This window comes from Ptychodera flava, chromosome 12 (assembly GCF_041260155.1).
Source record: "Ptychodera flava strain L36383 chromosome 12, AS_Pfla_20210202, whole genome shotgun sequence".
Taxonomy (NCBI): Eukaryota; Metazoa; Hemichordata; class Enteropneusta; family Ptychoderidae; genus Ptychodera; species Ptychodera flava.
Window position 1 is genome coordinate 20,411,250 of NC_091939.1, and position 14,893 is coordinate 20,426,142.

At 37.2% G+C, this 14,893-nt stretch overlaps 2 protein-coding genes across 4 annotated transcripts in view; one reads left to right on the plus strand and one right to left on the minus strand.

The window, feature by feature from the left end:
• The window catches only part of LOC139145362 (E3 ubiquitin-protein ligase DTX4-like), a 59,970-nt gene extending 54,701 nt beyond the window's left edge, over positions 1-5,269 (minus strand). The window contains exon 1 of one of the 2 annotated variants that reach the window (XM_070716479.1): positions 4,705-5,269. In XM_070716479.1, coding sequence (XP_070572580.1) covers positions 4,705-4,924 — 220 coding nt within the window. In that variant the 5' untranslated portion in view covers positions 4,925-5,269. The remainder of the gene's footprint in view (positions 1-4,704) is intronic. The other variant, XM_070716480.1, reaches the window with a different exon arrangement.
• Positions 5,270-5,707: 438 nt separating this feature from the next.
• Positions 5,708-14,893, plus strand: part of LOC139145363 (dynein axonemal heavy chain 10-like) — a 66,445-nt gene continuing 57,259 nt past the window's right edge. Inside the window, exons 1-13 of one of the 2 annotated variants that reach the window (XM_070716482.1) lie at positions 5,708-6,066; positions 6,548-6,721; positions 7,161-7,351; positions 7,541-7,765; positions 8,241-9,067; positions 9,250-9,448; positions 9,678-9,794; positions 10,337-10,585; positions 11,112-11,288; positions 11,675-11,891; positions 12,403-12,471; positions 14,195-14,310; positions 14,762-14,848. In XM_070716482.1, the coding sequence (XP_070572583.1) occupies positions 5,850-6,066; positions 6,548-6,721; positions 7,161-7,351; positions 7,541-7,765; positions 8,241-9,067; positions 9,250-9,448; positions 9,678-9,794; positions 10,337-10,585; positions 11,112-11,288; positions 11,675-11,891; positions 12,403-12,471; positions 14,195-14,310; positions 14,762-14,848 (2,865 nt within the window). In that variant the 5' untranslated portion in view covers positions 5,708-5,849. The remainder of the gene's footprint in view (positions 6,067-6,547; positions 6,722-7,160; positions 7,352-7,540; positions 7,766-8,240; positions 9,068-9,249; positions 9,449-9,677; positions 9,795-10,336; positions 10,586-11,111; positions 11,289-11,674; positions 11,892-12,402; positions 12,472-14,194; positions 14,311-14,761; positions 14,849-14,893) is intronic. The other variant, XM_070716483.1, reaches the window with a different exon arrangement.

Genomic DNA, 14,893 nt, shown 5'->3' on the forward strand with positions numbered 1-14,893 from the left:
CCTGCAAAGAAACTGAGCCTATATGAATACGCTGTATGCCATAAATAATGACAAATAAAACCATTCCGCAACTCATCAAAATTTATCAAAACTGAAAACAAGGTTTTACTCTCTCAAATGGAGAATCATGGAGTTTTTGCCCATCGCTTTCAAAACAAAAGCATGCAATGGCTTGCTCCTATTTCCAGATATCGTTCAATTGTTTTCAACACCACATATAAATCATTGAACAATGTGTTTTCATCTGGCATTGGTGTTGCTCTAATACACAAAGGCTTCAGTGGGCTGGAAAATCAATTAAAACACTAGGAACAATGCATCACTGGGGCTTTTCTATTTTTCAAGCACAGATATTACAGAAATTCATTGTAGATAACGCAGCCATCCATATTTTCAGTCAGTAAAATTCAAATTTGATGTATGTAGTTTTTTCCATGTACTGTATCTGAAGTAATATTTTCCTGTGCTTGTGTTTTGCTTTATTGCCTTTGTATTGCACCGTGGGACACTGGATTGTTTCAGAATAGATGACTGGCAATTACTGTCCAAAAAAATTTTGAATGTAAGCCTTATCTATTATTTACAAGTGTCATGATTTATTATTGCAATCTTTCATGACAGTGTTGAGCATGATCTCCTTGAAAGTGGCAGTTACAATTTGCATTTCAATTCATATGATAAACTTTAAAGTTCCATTAGCTGTATCTTCTTGAGATTTTTCCGTTAGTTTTGATTGAAATGATCACTGGCTCATGTTGAATAGCCTGTCAAATAACAGAGAATCGCATATTATTCGGAAACGTTACGTGCCCTACAACTAAATAACATGTGATTTTACAACGAAATTTTCAATTTTTGTCCGGACAGAAATACAAACTCTGTTGACACGCGGATTGCAACATAGGCATTCTTCTGCACCTACGCGAGCCATTTACAGCGATTTCAAAATAAATATTCATACTTATGCCCGGTACTTACGTCGTAGTCCATTGTCAGAGCACGTTGCGTAGCCAGATGTCTTGCAATCCATGACGCAATGTTGTTTTGATCCCGCAATAAACGTGAACTTGTACATCTGGCGTGATCGCGGCGTCAACATTATCTGCGTTCTCCCCAGCACGCTGAGCATGCCAGACGTCAACAAACGAGCTCGGAAGGGCAACACGTTTGAACAAAAATTAGCAGTTTTATGTGGCTATAACATCACTAATCATGTTTGTTTCTTCGTAAAACAACATTTTGCAACAAATATGAGCCTCCAACATGAAATTTTCCGAGGTAAAAAATGGTCAAAAGTTACAAATAATGGCCCTTTAAACATTTTATCATTTTATTTTCCCTCTGGATCATTTATATGCAGCATTCCGTTATTCCTGACAAGATAACTGCTAAGACTGGGCGACCATCATGTACGTCTGCTCATAAAACTGTCATCAAAATTATCCGATCATGGCATCTTTTTTGATGCAAAATCAGCGTTTCCATTATGTTAATCGGTCAACCCTTTGTGATCCATCAATACTGGAACATCAAACTGTAAAATATCATATTTTTTCAGTTGTAGTACTTATATTCATTGATGACACTCAGTATTAATCACAACACACTTGCAGAAATGATACATGTATATATGCCGGTTGACACAAATGAGCAAATTGAATAGTCTATTTTACACTTTGTTTGCAATGACATATCAACTTTGGTCTCTATGCATTTTTGAATTTTGGACGTCATTATACCAAACTGTACATCAGTAAAATCATTTATTGTAACATAATTATGAAAATTGCTGGATTGAGCTGTTTTTTAATAGGTAAAGTCTTCAAATTACACATCTCCTGTAAAATTTCCATTCAGTTTGAAACTGGCACTGCAAAGGAAATAATAAATATCAAAATGTACATGTATACCCTGGGACAATGAGTGAAGATTTCATTCAAATCATTGTACAAGATTCAAACATAAGTGAATACACAGAGTTTTGATTACCCATTTGTACCAAAGTAAGCATCCTTCTCTGAAATCATAGGGAATTTATCCTCTAGCAGTGACACACACTTAAACATGAAGTTATTATTGATATAACCAGCTAGCTGCCTTCAAACAATGATAATCTAAATCATAATACACTGTGCAAATGCAATGGAATTAATCAAAGACTGTCAAGGTTTCATGTATCAGAGGAAACAGGGGGTTGTTGAACATGCTACAAGTTCATGGTTATGATATCAATCTTTTGTAAAAGCAAAACCTATTGTGTCAATGAGAGGCACGTTTAAAATAGACCAATCTACACTATTCTATCTTTCAAGGAATTTGCATTTGCAAAATGTGCCTGAGCTTTGTTTCACATTAAGAATTGTGTGTGCTTTGTATTATTCTTCTGGCCATTTACATTGGGTCTTACCAGAATCTGATGCCGAAAATGACATTGATGTAATGTTTGTGTTCAAAGGTCATACAGGGGTTATTGCACTATGACATTGCCAAACAAACTTCTCTTGTATTATCCATCAATTGTTGAAGAATCATGTTATAGTCACTCATGGGTTTTAATCATAGGATAAGCTATTTGGTAAAAATGAAATTTAAGTTTGTGTGTTCAATGTAAAGCTAAGTGAGACTTAATACTCTTTCTACACAACTTTCACCGATGTCCTTGAGTAAATTTCCATAGATGCTGTGCTCAGTAAAAGATTATATATGTAATAAGAAAGTCCAATCCTATTGTGGGGAATAATATTGGAAATGACATGCGTTCCACTTTCTTACCTAATAATTTATGTAATCTAAGACCAAAGCATAACCAGAATTTATATTTGGATTCGATCTTGATGAAAATACATGTATGCACTTGTGGTTTGTGAAGGCAACTGCTTTCAGCAATGGGTATATATTGACGATGGACCTTGTTGTTTTGGCCCGGGGTTTTGGCCAAGATGTCATGCACATATTACATACAAGTCTTTGTTCAAATGAACTTTGGTACAATTTGAAGTATTGAAAAAATGCACAATGACTGATATTAGTGAGGATTTGAAAAATGGAGGAAGAAAATTCAAGTAGCTGGTGTAAAATAATACGTGGCAAATTGCAGGTTGATTTTTCACGCTTTCTGCGATCAAATAATTCCTTTTTGTTCCCTCCTAAAATTGACAAAGCATTTGTAACATAATTTTTTACAAAGAAACAATTCTTATCATTTTTGTCATTTCAGTTTTCACAATTCCATCCTCAATACTCATCACTGGATCAACCCTATTAAAAGTACTAATTGATTAGATTATACTACAGGCCTTTGTTAAATTGATCGGCACCCAAATTGGTAATAGTTGAGAGTCATTTCTCTTTGTTTGGGAACTGAAAAGGTAGTCGCTGCACACTCAGACCCCTAGAGAAACACCGTAAATCAATGTCACTTGTAATGGGAGAAGGGAACCCACTGAAGCAGGAACAATTACAGTGAAACAATGTCAGATGCTGAGAATATTTCAAAGGAGTTCAATATCACAGCCACGACACGTGTTGACCGATACACTGAAAGTCTATGTGTGTATCATTTGTACATGTAATTTGGAGGGTATATTTGTGGTCTTTTCATTTTTTTATTTATTCAGCACTTAACTCTTTCACACATTTGAATTAAAGTATGCGGGCATGTGCGTACTTTTTATTATCAACTCTTACCATTACAGAAACACATGGCACTGACGAGCAAATCTGGACGCAAAGAAGTTATTTTCATTGGAGATAAGGGAAATTCTGCTGTGTGTTTTCATGAGCAAAACACAAAACTGACAGAAAACTGGCTAAACACAAAGGATCAAATTTGTAACCATAAATGTTTCCTGCAGTATAACTCACAGCATCTCCTAAACAAGGGAGCAAGAGCATTGACCACATGACAACTGTAGGGTAATGGCACCAGTGTGTAGCTCAAGGTTTTGTCTGGAATGTGGGGCTGGAGAGTAAAACCAGACTTTATCATCCAACCCCAAGTAAGCTCAAGCAAAACCTCAAGCTACGGTACTGAATAATAATAATAATAATAATAACAATAATAATAATATGCTATATTATTATTTTTATTATTATCATTATCATCATCACCATCATCATCATCTTTTCATCCTATGGGTGCTGTATATTTTGAAAAATAAAACAAATATTGATGTAGAACATTCAATTTGTACGACATATTTTGCACAATGTGGCCAATTGCGGCAGGGTAGTTTGCGCGCGACACACCGACACGAGCACAAAGAAACTAAAAGTATCCGTTCATCAGTTTCTATTTCGAAAAATCCACTGATTTTTATAATTAAGTAGAATGCTGAAAAAACTTAGTATCGATCAAAAGGGACTGTGATGATTCTCGTTCTGCGACCCCCAATCCTTCGTACGCAACATCTCTCAACGTGAACTAAATATTACCGGCATGACCTTCCGGAATTAGGGAATATGTAGCAAATAATACGCCAGTTTTTCTTCTTTGTCGAAAACCATTCGACCAGAAAATTACAAGCCCTAGAGATCGAGAACAAAAAGGAAATACATGTTCGTTCACAGAATTGTAATATTTCGTTTGGTTGATGGCAAAACACGGCTTTACTCTTGGAACAATTTGACCAAGGGAATGCGCAGCTATATAAGAGCAATTATCGTTGCATTGTTATACTTTCGTGAACTGGCGAATCTACTCACCGGTTGTACTGCAGAGCTGCTGCATGAGGGAAAAGTCGGCGACATAAGATGCCAATTTTAGATCTGCATTACTCATTTGAAAACTGTTCACGCCATCTGAATAAGCTTTCTCTATCTTCTGGACTGCAGACGGGTCGTAGGGTCTCCAGCGGCCGTGGTCGTTCAGCCATTCCCATACAACGACAGCTGGAAAAGTCGCATGACTAACTCCCGTCGCCATTTCCCCGACTGGCTCCTTGCATCAACGTTTTCCTCGTCGAAGCTTCGATGTATGCACTGCACTGGGGATTCCGTTTATCACTAGACCTAACCATTTTTAGAAGGGTGATATTGGAATACTTTGGCGCAAAATTATTTTTTATCTTGGACATTTTCACCGAGTTGTTTTAAGTTAAAGGTCGTAAAATATGACTAAATGGCAAAAAAACTGAGTCGATATAACTATACTATGATTAACAGAATGATAGAACCGATCCTGCATTTTTTCTACATTCAACCCCCACCTATCCTGATAGCGTTGTGAAGACCACCGAGTGCACAGCGCAGCGCAATGTGTGGTAACTATATGTCATGTGACTACCACATGATATAAATATTATTGCTGGAGGGATTATGGGTAAAAGCGGTAAAGACTACTCATATTTCTCAATAATTTCTCTTTTGTTGCAAAAAATGTCTAAGCAACCAACATTTCTACTAAAAATACTGCCTTCTTTGCAAAAGCATTTGATCGTTTTTAGAAAATCACTCCTTAGCAACCCCCTTGGTATCGTACACTAAACTCATGCCTTAGCACAAGATTGTCCTTGTATATTATTCCGCGTAACAACAAAACCCTTTCGAAAATATCAATTTTTGGTTTCAGACTATTTGTAAGGAAGTCTAGTTAATAATTTTATTGTATCTAATTATTATGATATTTTTCTGTTTTTAGTAATTAAGATCGAAGAGTAAAATTAGGGATCTACATTTTTACTTCCTAAAGCGTACTAGGAAAAGGGTTAGTAGCAAAGTGTCTCACACCTGAGGTACATACTTCGATCGATTCGTCTTGCAGAGTTTGACTCGATTGCGCACCTGTAATTACTTACATTTTCAGCAGTTACTTAAATTATGATTTTCAATAACTAGCACAAAGTAAGGACATGGATGACGTACGGATAGAGTGGATAAGCCAGAAGGTTTCAGTGGGCCTGAACATAACAGACCCGTCTGTCTTCGAAGAGCTGCTCAATGCAGACGATGGCGAGCACGAACGAGAACTTGCAAAGTATTTGAACGAAACGTGCGCAGATGGCGAGTCAACCATACTATTTTACAAGAGTCTTAAAGAGGACGAAATCGAAATTGAAGTTGAAATAGGTAGGTTGATAAATGATGTCGGCATTTACATGTAATAGTGACATGCACCCGGGTTGGTTTGTCAACTGTCAGTTGAAACTAGCTGGAGCTGCAACCCACATTTAGAGACATGTTACTAGACATTAGGTCCATGCAACTAAAATAACTTGACTGTGACACCAAACTGTAATGCCTTAATAGTTGGTGAATAACTTCCATAGCAGCCTGAAGTGATTCTGTGAAACAGCAGCAAGGTTATTAACTTGAAGGTTCCTACAAAACAGCTCCCTCTTTCAGCAACACATTTCATGCATTTGATACTGTACTAAATTAGTAAACCAGCTGTGCAGTCCTGACAGTTCATGATGTTTCACAAGGGAGGCAGTGGCTGCAAAAAGTAATACTTCCACGATCTTACTTACGTGTGTATGTAATGCAAGTAGCTGTTAGTACTGTCTGGCGTGGCAATGGTTACAACTAAATATATGTAACTGCTTTGCAGAACCTTCAGAACTAGAGGAAGAACTTGGTGATGAGGAAGGAGAGAAAAATGATGGTGAGCAACCAGCCATTGAAGGTGGAGAAAACCAACAGCCTGAAGAATCAGTTGGTGCCAATGGCGTAGAGCCTACACCAGAACCATCAGAAACACCCATTGAAGATGGTGACAAGCCAAGTATGTTATACATTCAAGTAAAATTCCATCGCATGTGTTTACTGTCATTTGTATGCACATATAACAGGGAACAAAATGATCCTACAGTTTTACGTTGTCTATATTGCTGCCCACGTTTGCAAGTTTAATCTTGATAAATCTCAATGCTGAGCTCAACATACGGTATTAAGTGTAACCTGTAACTTTCCATTCAGATCAGAGTTCTGAGACTTAATTTTTACACTTGAAGTACTTCACTTCATTGTGTTATGAATTTTATACAGCATTCATGTATTTCAAGTTGCACCTCAAAATTCTTCCTTGTCACATAACATGCCTGGAAATACATAATGTGAAAATCAACAAGCAGTCCTGAATTTTGTTCATTACAAAAACTCCATACCCTAATTGCTGTAGTGTTACATTAGACCCAACTGCATGTGACTGTGACTAATTTCAGAGAAAGGAAAGAGAAAGAAGAGTAGGAAGTCAGCTGCAACTGTTGATGAAGAAAAGAAGGAGGAGGAAACCACTCCAGAAGAAGAAGAAAAGAAAGAGGAAGAGAGTAAAACAGAAGGACAGGGTGAAGGTGGAGAAGGTGATGATGGAGAGGGCTCACAGGCTACTTCTGAAGAAAAGGCACCAATAACTGTAAGTTATATCATAAAAGTATGATGACTTGACCATCTGTTGTGAATACATATAGATGTCAGCACTGCCATTAATGATTTGACATATTGATTATTCCATGATCAGAACCATAGCATGGTAAATGTAATTGTATCTTTCAAGGCCAGAGTAGCTGTAAGACTCTCACAATCCTTTTTTATTTTTTTGCAGAAAATTGTCAAGCAGAAGGTGATGAACACCATTCTTCACATGTGCCATGGCCATCTCCCAGAGGAGGTTTCAGAACAAGATTGTGTTTACTTCATCCGTAACACACCTGGCATGGTGGAACTGCCCAACACTCTTGAAGAAGCCAATGATATGCTACCAAAGTACTTTGAATTTGGCATTCTGAACGGCCATTCCCTGGTCATGTTAGAACAAATCATCACTCAGGTAATTGATTTCATCATCATTGTGAAATTACTCGTTAAAAAGTTGACAATTACATTTTACAAACAGCCACTGGTACTCAGCTGTGAATTGAAACTTTTTTCAGTGAATAATTCAGAAAACTGTTAGGCTATTTTTCCAGATTAAATGACAAATACCGTGAATAGAAATGGCATACAATTGGAAACAATTGAGCTGTTGTAAATTCTCAACTCTATTCCTCTATACTGATAGATCTGAGGGTAACTCTATTCCTCTGGACTGATAGAGCTGAGGCACAGCCTTTCTAACAAGAATTGAAAAGTGGAATTAGATGGTTGGAGTGATTATTTAACCCCTTCTCCCAACTCTCCTTGTATACTGTTACAGATTCAGACTTGCTGTTTCATACAACGATTACAGTCCAAAGTTTTGGTTAAAAAACCTTTAAAAGTTTATATTGATAACACATAATAAATGTTTATAACTATCTTTGCAGGTGTACATGCCCTTGCTGTCCTTCAACAGCCACAAAAATGGAGATGGATCTCCCCAGCAAGTACCAGCCACTCCCAGAGATGAGGACCATGCAGCTCTTCGCGATGAAGATGAGTCTGAAGGTTCCCCAGAGTTCAACATCGCAGAGTCGGCAAACAAAGCGCTGCTCAGAGATGAGTTCCTCATCAACATGCAGAAGTTTTCATCCCACATATCCCGTACCATCCAGCAGATTGAAGGTGAAGTCCGGCTTGATATTCCGGAATTGAATGTTGATGGAGATATCAATGAACTGGCCAAGGATGAAGAGCTTGTGACTCAGATTGAAAACGCCTGCTTGGAATGGACCCAGCAGATAGCCAGTGCTGTTGAAACTCAGTTGAAGAAAACACCACAGGGAAATGGACCCTTAGCTGAAATTGATTTCTGGAGAGAGCGCAATGCCACCCTCAGTGCCCTGAGTGAGCAACTGAAGCTACCTACCGTTGGAAAGATGCTGGACATCGTAGCCAAGAAGGAAGGACAAGACCAGGCCATCCTGCAGAGCTTTGAGCTCAATCGTTCTGAGCTGAACAAATATTACACTGAAGCCAAAGACAATGTGAGGTTCTTGTCTACGTTAGAAAGGCATTTCAAGAACCTTACCCATGGTGCCGGATTCGGCATTGTGTTGGATACTATTCCGTCCATGATGAATGCACTGAGGATGGTCTGGATCATTTCCAGGCACTACAACAGGGATGAGAGGATGGTGCCACTTATGGAAAGAATAGCCTGGGAGTTAGCAGAGAGAGTGGCAAGGGTTATCAACATCAGAACAATATTCAAGTAAGTTAAGGATTTTTTACCTGCTAAAACAACACTGTGAACTCTCTAGAAATGCAGTGTATAACCCAGACTGATATCCACTGTATAAACGTGCATACTGCTAGTGTTCTCTTAAAAATATGCACTGGAACTTGTGCTAAGCAAAACTGTAAGGTTGTTTGCTTATACTGATTTCTTCCCAGGGAAAGCCCTCCACAGATCAAAGCCAAAACATCAGAGGCAAAGAAGACCCTTGAACTGTGGAGAGAGTCCTATTTTGAAGTCCGAGCCAAAATTGAAGCATCTGGAAGAGACTCCAGATGGGAGTTTGATAGAAAGAAGTTGTTTGAGAGAACGGATTACATGGCAACCATCTGTCAGGATATTCATGATGTAGCACAGGTAATTTTGATTTTAATAGGCGGGAAGAAATGGGCTTCTAGAATTGTACCGTGAATCTGTCTATTCTCTCCATCAATGATGCAGGACTTGTGACTGGGTTCTTTCAGGGCATAATTGAAAATTACTTATGAAGCTCTTTTTTTAAACTGATTTGCTTGATTGATGTGAACTTTTAGTTTGAACAGTGTGTGAAGGTTATTTTGTGTGACTGTTACGTGTTCTCTGTCAGGTTTTGGAAGAGTTTTACAACATCTTTGGACCTGAGTTGAAATCAGTCACTGGCGATCCAAAGAAAATAGAGGAAGTGTTGAAGCGAGTTGATGATCTGGTTGTGCCCCTAGAGCAAGTAAGTCTTACCTTTATACAGTAGCTTTATATAATATTTCACCTATTACACATATATGAAAATAGATATATCTAAACTCCTACTTACATGAATCCAGTGACTGTCCACCAGGACAAGTTGCTCTACTTTGGTAAACACTGTCTCAAGGTAGAATGCACCTCAGGAGAGTCATTTGGACACTTACATTTTTACAATACTTTTCTGATCTACCACCGAGGAGCTCATTTTAAAGCTCTTTGTGTAAGAAAATTTTTTTATTCTCTTAGTTTTGCGAAATCGAAAATTTTATATTCCCTCATAGAGTTAACACAGGGATGGCAGCAATTTCGAATTTCAAATATCAGTAAATGTCTGCTAATTTGTTTCTCCAGTACCAAACTTTGCAGAATGATGCCTGATTTTTATTTTTGATTTGGTAAGAGAATGGTTGAATGTTTTATCGAGGAAAGTTTTAGCAAAAGTTGGAAGTCTTTCACTTTTGAGGTGTGAACTATCTGAAGATGATCATGGTCATTAATGCGTTCTATTGTTACAAATTTCAGGTGACCTTTGACCAGTTTGCCTTGAAACACATTCACCAGTGGAAGAATGTGATGGATTGGTTCCACAAGGAAGTCACCGCCATTGAAGGAGAAGCCAAACACTTCATTGATGAGTCATTCAAGACTCTAAGATCTGCCGAAGGTGCCTTTGATATGCTGCTTAAGTTCAAGCACATTAGATCACGTGAAGCCATCAATTCTCAGATGATGAGGAAGTTTAATGATATTCTCCTGCAGTATGGTAAAGAGGTAGGAATTGTAAAGTTCTCATCAGATATTTCACTTGAAAGTTTTATATGCCTGATGTACAATGTGGCTGATAAAATATTGCATTTATGGGACCTAAGTTTCGGCGGTTTGAGGCTATGCAAAGAGTTTCTAGGGAGTTTTTGTTTTTTGAGATGATAGCTCTTCTAGAATGGTATAGCCATAAGAGAATCCATTGTTTTTTCAACATCATACAACTTAATCACACATTTTCCAACAATTTTGTGATTGAATTTTAATCTTCAATTGTGAAAGACTTTACTAGAATAATGTGTCCCTGAAAAAATATAAAATTTTTTAGCTATTTCAAACTTTGAAATGACTTACCAGTACACAATCAGTGATAACAATAGTATTATTTATGCAGTGAATATGCAGTGAAAATACACCAACGTTAAATGCTTTGTAGTCAACTCGGTATTACTGTTAATTTTGTTCAGTCCAGTTTGTACACTAGTGTGAAGCCTAATTGTAACTCACATTTACTGGTAACTGTTTTTCCATTCAGGTGGACACAGTGAATTCACTCTTCAAGCAAGGTCTTGAAAATCCACCACTTTCAAAGAATCAGCCACCTGTCGCTGGATCCATAGCCTGGGAGAGATCACTATTCTTCAGAATCAAACACACCATCATCAGATTCCAAGCAGTCGACGAAATGGTCACCAGTGAAATGGGAAAACAGGTGAGATTACAAGAGATGTACATGTGCACTCAATCTTGAATTTGTGAAGAAAACAGTCACTTTCATGCTGTACATGAACATGACCTTATATTTATCACGTAAATACTCAGTTTGTAAGTCAGTAATTCAAAAACGTAATCATGGGTGATAAATAAATATGAAGCATGTGGTGTTTGAGGTTTTTTTCAAGTAATTTCAACATGTCGTTTTTAAATGTTAATCTGCTTAAAGTAACTTTCAAATGTCCAATTTTGATGAAGATGATCATTCACAAGTTTGATAATGCAGAAATGTAAAGGTGATATGCAAAAGTTTTTCTTTCATCATTTTGAAAACTCAAAAAAGTCAGCATAATTTCTGAAAATTTCTGTAAATATAATATGTAGGCTCGTAAGAAGTACCTTGATGTGGCCAAGCAAATGAAAGAGTATGAAGACAAGAAGTACGAAGAGTGGAGGGAGTATGTGGAGGCCACACTACCAGGCTTACTGAAAAGAAACCTACTGGCAAAGCCAGTCCAGGGCTCCATCACTCAGGTCCAGGTGGAGGTAACTAACACTGAAGAAGGAGAGGAGGCTGTACCAGGAACAACATCGCAAGCAGGTATGCTACATTGCCATACTAAAAACCCCCTTGTGAAATATTTTGGCTCACCTCTACCTATTGTGTAGCTTTGAACCTGTCTCAAGGCAATCTGATGTTTCTCTCTTCTCTGAACTATTCATGTTGCAGTTTGATGTTGCAGTTTTTCTCTGTCATAACCTGGTTGTACACTGTGATAAGGACTCTGTAAATGTATAATTGTTTTTCCTTTAATTTCTAAGTGTAAGGAAAATGTGTAAAAATTCTTGGTGATTTGGTGTTCTGTTTTATGATAAGGTGACAGTACTGAAGTAATATTAAAGTTGATAAATATGTTTTCTGGGGTTATTTTAATCATTCTTTCATTGTTACCTATCTACATTTGTCAGCCTGGTTATGTTGTTTTCCATCTTCTATCTTCACGTTTCTTTTTTGTATGGCAATAATGTGTTATTCATTCTTTTTTTATTCTGTGTAATTTGTGCATTTCATTCTCTGTCAACTCTTGTGTGTTGCATGCGTTTGTCACTAGAAACTGAACAACCATCTCAACAGCAACAGCAACAACAACAGCAACAATCACAACAACAACAAAGTCAAGGTAATTGGTGTTGTGTGTGATGTAGAAATGAAAATGTCAAATGATGAACCACCAGTATAGATCTTCCTGGTAAAAAACCCTTAAAAGTATTTAATCATCGGTGTATATGCAAACCAACAGAAAAAAGGCTCTCCCCCTTGACCCCACCCCTCAGTTCAGAGGTCCAGATTATGGAGAATAAGTTTATACAGAGTGTTTGTGTAGGTTTAGGTACTATACATGAGTCTCCAACATGCAAATGATTCTACAGTATATTTTTATTTAACAAACTATTACACGTGGCAAAAGGGCTTGATGATTTGTACAAATGAACCGGGCATTAACATTAAAACTTAATTAAAATGTAGCCTGTTATCTTGGAATTTCAGCCGAAAGCAAGCCAAAGAATTCCAAAGTATTTGTCTACTGCAACTGCCCAGCATCTTCTGCAATAGGTATTTTAGTTCCAGCAACTATGAGCATCACAGAGATGCAATCAGGGTACTTATTTGGTCACTACTGGGTTTGAACTTCACTTCTGCTACTATTGCAAAGCCAAAAACATTTCATATTCAAGGATTAGGATTGAATACCGTACATACTATATCTATCTAATGATATATATAATGTATATATAGTGCCTAATATCTAAAGTTAAACAACACTCATTGGCTGTTTGAGTGTTTCACTGAATATGAAGTACTTGCCTTTAAAATTATTTTTAGAATTATAACCCTTCCATAATGGTTTGCAAATTTCCCAACTCCCAATACAACTAAAGCACATATGCTTGCTAGTATAAAGAATACTCCAATTGTGGACAAACAAGTGTATCAGTCTCCTCATTTTCAAAAGCAAGCAAATAAAAACTGCGCGAGACTGAAATCCGAATATTTTAACAACATTTTGTGAAAATCCCAGGTTTGAAATTGATCATCAGAAGTTGTGAACTGTTGGTGTAAGTGTGTGACAATCCAGCACAGAACAGTATGGTATTGATTGTAATGATTGCTAACGGCAAAGTGTTTCTCTGCGTGTACTATTTTTTTAAATGTAAAGTCTGCTTTGTGTGGCAATCTGTAACTTTTGCTCTACTAAATGTCTCTTTCTTGCTGTATTTATGTCTGTTGTCTGCTCTTTGATTTACTAGTATCGGCCTATGTCTTTGTATGTGTTTTACCAATGAGGATAAGCAGAAACACACACTAACAAATACATGATGTAGCTGACGTAACATTTTAGGAAAACCAGCGTAAATACTACTGTTTACATGTATGAGCTGCAGCTTTTGCTGCTAACATCACAAAATACCAGATCTTTGGTCAAAATAACCGTGGAGAAAGAGTGCAAAAACTTTGCATGTCAATACTAATGAGCAAAGAGAAATTGATCATTTACGCTATACATGGAATTTGCTTGACCCAGTTACAAGGTTAACTGACAAACACAGGATTGCAAACTGTTGGTGACAAGTCTTTCCAGATTTGTTTGTACTAAGGTCAAGTAAGTTCTTTTGCTTGTCATGATAAATTAGAAAATTCAGCAACCATCAATGCCTGTCATCCAAGTAAGCAATATGTTATATTGTTACTAATGTTCCATTTATTTAACCATTGATCGAATAAAGATATTCCCCCTGCCCCGACATAATACTCTAACATCACTCTGCCATGTAAGCATGTACTAGTATGTCGATCAAGCCAGTGTTTTAATTACAAGATGGTGTTCTTTGGTTCCCAATTAGCTGTCAAGTATGTAGTGGACTTTGCGCCAGAGTTATCGGAAATAGTCACTGAGACCAAACACATGGAACAGCTGGGTTTTTCCATTCCTGAGCTTGCAAGGAATGTTGCATTACAGGTGAGTCCGCAAAATCGCCGACAACTCTAAACTTCCTGATGAGTCAGTGATGACATAAATGTGAACTGGTCGAAAGTTTCCAGAAAAATCCTTCCCTCTTTTGCATGAATATCCACTCTAAAATTTGTTATTACAATTAATTACCAGTGTTAACAAGAGGTCCAAAGCTTCCTTGCATCAGAAAATTGAGCAAATAAACATTTAACGTTTGATTTGCATATTTGTATTTCAAATGAGTATGTCAAGAAACACTGATACAACACCATCGTCTTCCTTACTTAAGGTGAACCTAATAACATGAAAAGGAATGAAAGAATTTAATGTGTGTATAGAGATATTCTCTCCCAAAACGTCATCAAATAAATTAAACAGGTAAAGTCATTTTATTCCCAAGTGAAACTTTACAATTTTATACTGGGTAAATGTGACTTTTACTGTATTTCTTCAACAGGAGGATAAATACATCAAGTACAATGATGGTCTCAAACACATGCTGAACAGATATCACAATGCCATTGCATCTCTCAACCCGGCAGAGGTATGGAAATATTATCTGAGATCAGGAGCTCATTCTCCTATATAA